We start from the raw sequence: 6,414 nt of genomic DNA, 5'->3' as shown, positions 1-6,414 counted from the left end.
CCCCCCCCCCCCCCCCCTCACTGAAATTGGCTGTCTGCATCCTCACTTCTAGACAGGACAGAAGAAGAAAGTAAGTACTGTGACATTTTATGACCCCTTCTAGGCCTTGAAACTATGGTTGGGTTGGTTTTTGGTTTGTTTTGATTTTTATGTTTTTGCATTGCTGGACGTTGAACTCAGAGCCTTGTGTATGATAGAAAAAGGATCTACCACTGGGCCACACCCCCAGCCCCTCCCTGAGGGAGTCTAGGCAGGGGCTCTACCACTGAGCCACACCCCAGCCCCTCCCTGGGAGAATTCTAGGCAGGGGCTCTATCACTGAGCCACACCCCAGGCCCTTCACTGGGGTAATCCTGGGCAAGTACTCTACCACTGAGTCATACCCTCAGTGACTCACTTGTGGATTTTTGGTAGATGCTACCACTGAGTCACACCCCAGTTCTTCACAGGCAGATTCTAGGAAGCACTTTACAATGAAACTATATCCTTGGTCCTCTTTCTTACTTTTTATTTTGAGACAGAATCTCACTAAATTGCCCAGGCTGGCCTTTAACTTGAGATCCTTCTGCCTCAGCCTCTCAGCTGACTGGGATTACAGGCCTGTACCAGCAGTCCTGGTTCAAATAAACTCTTAAAAATTGAATTCTGGTGGCACACGCCTATAATCCTAGCACTTAGAAGACAGAGACGGGAGGATCTTGGCAAGTTTGAGGCTGACCTCGGCTACATAGTAAGGCTTTGACTCAAAAAAATAAATAAATATTTGGAGCTGGAGAGATGGTGACTGCTCTTGCAGAGGACCCGGGTTCCATTCCCAGCACCCACATGGTGGCTACAAACCGTCCTTAACTCCAGTTCCAGGGGAATCCGAATATAAAAAAGCTTATTTGAAAGAGAAGATCTTTTAAGTTCTTTTATTTTTGAAAAGTAGCATTTTACTTTCAATTTGTATTTGCTGAAGGGAAAATTGTTAAATTATTAGCTTCAACACACACACACACACACACACACACACACACACACACACACACTTTTAATCTTAGCACTTGGAAAGTAAAGGCAGGCAGCTCTCTGTGAGATCAAGGCCAGTCTGGTCTACAAAGTGACTTTCAGGCCAGCTGTGGCTACAAGGAGACCCTGTCTCAAAAGACCAATAATAATAATAATAATAATAATAATAATAATAATAATAAACATTTTCATTCTTGTTCAGGGCACATTTTAGACAGTACAGGTTACAGACTCACCAAAGGAAAGGTAAATAGTGCAGATGAGCCTGTGTCCCTTTCCACATATCCTATAGATAGCATCTTATGGATGCTAATAGTATCTGATTGATACTATTAACTGGACTAGATACCTTCCTGTGATTTCAGTAGAATTTGCATGCACTCATATTATTTTGATACCATCACAAGGTGATTATATTAGAGTAACAAAGACAGAACTAGGTACGGTGGTGGGAGCCTTTAATCCCAGATACTCAAGGCAATGAGGCAAGAGGATCAAAAGTTCAAGTCTTGCTTGAGTTACAGGGTGAGTTAGCTCATGGCCAGTTGGGCAGCTCAATGAGTGCTTGTCTAAGAATGAAAAGTAAAAAGAGATTCTGGGAGTGTTGCTCAGTGGTAGAGCACCTGCCTTGAATCTACCAATTAGGAACTGGGCTCAGTGAGCACTGGATTCAGTGGCAGAGTGCTTTCCTGACATGCACAAGGCCCTAGACTCCTCAGTACCACACAAAAAAAGTTTACTGGAGCCAGTAATTCATAAATCGGGCAGGCAAGAGCCAGAAGTGGTTTTGGGTGCTCTACCCAGAGAACAAAAGGGGAGGAAAGCCAAGGGTGACAGGTCGTTAGTGATTCTGCTGACTGGTCCAGCCCACTGAATAGTCTTTGGTGGTACCTTGGTGTTTTTATTGATGGCTTCTGATTGGTTGAGCCAAATCCTGTTTTTCTTTAATCCAGCTGAATTTCCCCTTTTCTGACAAGCCTGGAGCTGGAAATGATTCAGATTTCCTACTTTGCAGACTTGGAAATATTTGCATAAACTTTATCCCCAAATATGATCTGCTCCACCATCCAAGTCAGTTTGAATATGGGTGTAGTGGTTCAATCCCAGCACTTGGGAGCCTAAGGCAGGAGAATTTGAGTTTGAGCTACATAGTGAGTTCTGGGCTACCCTGGGCTACAGAGTGAGAAAACCTTACTTCAAAAAAGAAAAGAGAAAAAAGCAGTGTTTTTGCTTGCCCCTGGAGCACTCTGGACATCGGAGTTTTGGATTAGGGATGTTTGCAAAGGCTGTGGAGATGTTTGCAGGAAAAAGCTCAAGTAAGACTTTGCTCATGTTCACAAACAAGACAAGGCAGCGCCATGAAGGGCAGATGGCTTTGGGCACTCTGGGATTCTGCAGAACCCAGTAACAAGTGACCAGTGCATTAAAAAACATTTGATGACTGTATCCAGCACAGAAGGCACTAATGACTCTGTTTGCTTGCTTTTTCTCACACTTGTTCCTTTGTCCTTGCCTCTATGCCATCCTCCAGTGAAAAGTAAGTTATTTTTCTTTGTTTTGTTATTTGTTCTGTTTTCTTGTTTGGACAAAGTGTCTCCTATAGCCCAGGCTATTCTTGAAATCAAATTCCATAATACAACCAAGGGTGACCTTGAACTCTTGATCTTCCTGTCTGGGTCTCCTGAGCAACACTATGTTTGGCAAAAAAAAAAAAAAAAAAAAAAAAACATTGTTTTTTCTTTCTTGTGGGTAGCTTGGGATATTTCCCAGTGCTGGGAGGAAAAACAAAAAAGACAGGAGCCTGGCATGGAGGTGCATGCCTGTAATCTTAGCATTCATGAGGCTCAGGAAGTCAAGAGCAGCCTCACTTACATACGTAGTTTGAGGTTAGCCTGAGATACATGATCTAGAGAGGGCTTAACGGTTCAGAGCACATACTGTTCTTCCAGAGGACCTAAACTCAGTTCCCAACACCCATGTTGGGTAGCTCACAACCACCTGTAACTCCAGTTCCAGAGGGATCTGATACCTGTAGTGTCCACATGCATCTGCACCCACACATACCCCCACACAGGCAGACAAACACATAATTAAAAATTAAAAATAAAATCTTTTTTAAAATAGGAAGAAAGGAAGGAGGAAAGGAGGGGAGAGGTGATGAGGGGGAAGAGAAGGAGGGAAAGGAATGGAGGGGAGGGGAGGGAGGACCTTGGCATATACTGCTCCATTTGTGCAGGAAGCTCAGGGTGGATTTCAAGTTCTATGCACCTCCTGGGGCTGTACAGAAAGTCCTAAGGAGCTTCATGTAGGTCTTTGGGACCCCTAGTGTCCAACGTCCCAGAATTTGAGCAGATTCTCAAACCTCCCCATTGCTCTTGAATGTGGGACAGCAAGTAATGTGTACTTCTAGGGGAGGGGTGGTTATTTGGTTAAAAAAAAAAAACAAAACAGAACAGGAATTGTGCGTTCCTTCCTGACCCTGGGAAGGGCAAGTGTAGGGATGCTCTTTTGATAACCCCTAAACCTCTGGAGGATGAATTCCCCAGGAGAAATGGGCTCCACTGGGAGTCCAGTGTCACAGACATCTAGAGTCTCTGACCCCAGTCCCAGCCCTACCATTTACCCTGGAAGACCTTTCCATGCCCCTGTGGGGGAAGAGGCTCTGCCGAAGATGCCCCCGGTGGGATGGGAGGAGGCAGGCATTGTTAATGCCCTTTTCTCTGTTCTTCACTGCCATGGGTTTTCAACCACTCCGTCGGGATTCCCTCACCTCCGTGCTCCTGTTGCAACAGTATTGAAAAGTAAGTTCATATTTTCCTTCCTCCCCTTCTGGTTCCATCTGGTTTCCTTTGTTATTCCTGCCAAGAGACCTTAGTACAGAGACTGGAGGCAAAAAAACACTTCCATCTTCAAGAAGGCCGGTACTGGGGTGGTCAGATGACTCATCGGGTAAAAGTGTTCGCCACGAAGCCTGATGACCTGAGTTTGATCTCCATCATCCCCACGGTGGAAGGACCCAACAATTGTTCTCTGGGCTCCACACTCATGCTGTGGCACACCGTACACACACACACATACACACACACACACACACACACTCACACAAATAAATAAAATTAATTAAAAATTAAAAGTGGAGGCTGGAGAGTTGGCTCAGCAGTTAAGAGCACTTGCTACTCCTCAAGAGGACTGGAATTCAGAGCCTAGCAACCATGTTGGGTGACTCAAAACTGCCTGTAATACCAGCTCTTAGGAAATCTAATGCCCTCTTCTGGCCTCCACAGGCACCTGCATTCACATGGCCATGCAGGCATGCACACAGGTAGCACAGAGAGAGAGAGACACAGAGAGAGACAGAGACAGAGACACAGAGACAGAGACAGAGACAGACACACACACAAAAAAAACAAAAATAAACTTTTTCTTTTTTTTTGAGACAGGGTCTCCCTGTAGTCTCAGCTGGCCTGGAACTCAATATGTAGACCAGACTGGCTTTGATCTTTGTGATCCCAGTCTCTCAAGTGCTGGGATTAAAGGAGTCCACCACCATGCCTGACAAAATAAATCTTTAAAAAAAAAGGACCACCTCTTCTTATGCCCTCTGCTCATTATCAACTCCAGATTCTCCCTTGACACCCCGTCCTCTAAGGCTCTGCTCTGAGGCCTGACTACTCACCCTCTGCTCTGGGCTTTTAGTCCACTGGCCTGTCTCCCACATCTAATGTAATTTATTTTTCCCTCCTGTGGTCTCCTCTCTCTGGACCCATCACTGTCTCCATCTCACCTCCTGGGCACTTTTCACCTTGATAGACCACAGAGATCCTTGGTAAGTACCTGGTTCTGTCCTGGCCTGTGTACCAGGCATGTTTCTAACACCTTGTCTGCCAGGGAATGTGGGTTGTGGGAATCTGAAAGGTGGCAGTAATGTGCTCAGGCCTCTTAAAACTCACAGTCTGAGGGGGGAAGCAGATGCCTATCAGTCATTATAATATAGGAGTGTCCTGAGGAGGAACAGAACAGTAAGGACAGACCAAGAAGAAAAGGGCCAGGGGGCCTGTGGTATGGCTCAGAGCATTAAGGTGCTTGCTGCCAAGCCTGATGACCTGAGTTTGACCCCTGGGACCCACAGGGTGGAAGGAGAGAACCAACTCCTGCAAGTTGTCTTCTGAGTTCCATATTTGCACACACACACACACACACACACACACATGCACAAAAACACAAAATAAATGAATAAATGTTTTTCTGTTATTTTTTTTAAGGGACCAAAGAGTAGGGGAGATGGCTGGTTGGTAAAGTAGTTGTTGCACTAGTGTAGGAACCTGAATTCAATCCCCAGAACTTATGCTAAGAGTGAGCACACACACACACACAAACACACACACACACACACACACACACACACACACACACACACACACTCTTACATACTCACTCATAATCCCAGTCTGGAGGCAGAGACAGGTGGATCCCGAGGGCTCACTGGTCAGCCAGCCTACCCTACTTGGTAAACTCCAGACCAAAGAGAGACTCGACCCTGCCTGTAAAAGCAAGGTGGACAGCAACTGAAAAGAAGACCCCAGGGTGACCTCTGGCCTCCACATGCACACACACAAGGTGGGGGGCGTGATGGCACATGCCTTTAATCCCAGCATTCATGAGGCAGAGGCAGGAGGATCTCTATGAGACCAAGGCCAGCCTGGTGTACATAGCAAGTCCCAGGCCAGCTGGGGGCTGTAGGGAGACCCTGTCTCAAAACAAAACAAAACAAAACAAAACAAGAGAAAGAGAGAGAGAGAGAGAGAGAGAGAGAGAGAGACAAAGAGACAGACACAGAGACATAGAACACAGAGACAGAGCCCAGCAAGATGGTTCAACAAGTAAAAGTGCTTGCTGCCAAGTCTGATAACCTGATTTTGATTCCCAGGACCCTCATGGTAGAAGGAAGAATGGACTCTTAGAAGTTGTCCTCTGACCTCCACATGTTTGTGCCCACAGTCACACACATACATTATATAAAAGAATAATAAAAGAAAGGGGGCAGCCTGGTCTACATATCTAGTTCCAGGCTAGCCAGGGCTACATAGTAAGACTTTGCCTCAAAACAAACATGATTTTGATTCCCAGGACCCTCATGGTAGAAGGAAGAATGGACTCTTAGAAGTTGTCCTCTGACCTCCACATGTTTGTGCCCACAGTCACACACATACATTATATAAAAGAATAATAAAAGAAAGGGGGCAGCCTGGTCTACATATCTAGTTCCAGGCTAGCCAGGGCTACATAGTAAGACTTTGCCTCAAAACAAACAAAGTATACAAACAAATAATGAAAGAAAGAAAGAAAGAAAGAAAGAAAGAAAAGAAAGAGAGGAGAAAGACTGTCAACCGAATTGTAAGTTAT

The 6,414-nt window shown here is 45.4% G+C and overlaps 1 protein-coding gene across 1 annotated transcript in view; it reads left to right on the top strand.

The window, feature by feature from the left end:
- Eddm13 (epididymal protein 13) overlaps positions 1-6,414 on the top strand; it is a 33,783-nt gene that overhangs the window by 18,809 nt on the left and 8,560 nt on the right. The window contains exon 6 of the mRNA XM_029570199.1: positions 53-70. Coding sequence (XP_029426059.1) covers positions 53-70 — 18 coding nt within the window. The remainder of the gene's footprint in view (positions 1-52; positions 71-6,414) is intronic.

The sequence above is a fragment of the Nannospalax galili genome, unplaced genomic scaffold, assembly GCF_000622305.1.
Source record: "Nannospalax galili isolate Female #2095 unplaced genomic scaffold, S.galili_v1.0 scaffold842, whole genome shotgun sequence".
In the NCBI taxonomy this organism is placed as follows: Eukaryota; Metazoa; Chordata; class Mammalia; order Rodentia; family Spalacidae; genus Nannospalax; species Nannospalax galili.
The sequence above is the reverse complement of the archived record's forward strand: the minus strand, read 5'-3'. Positions and strand labels throughout refer to the sequence as shown.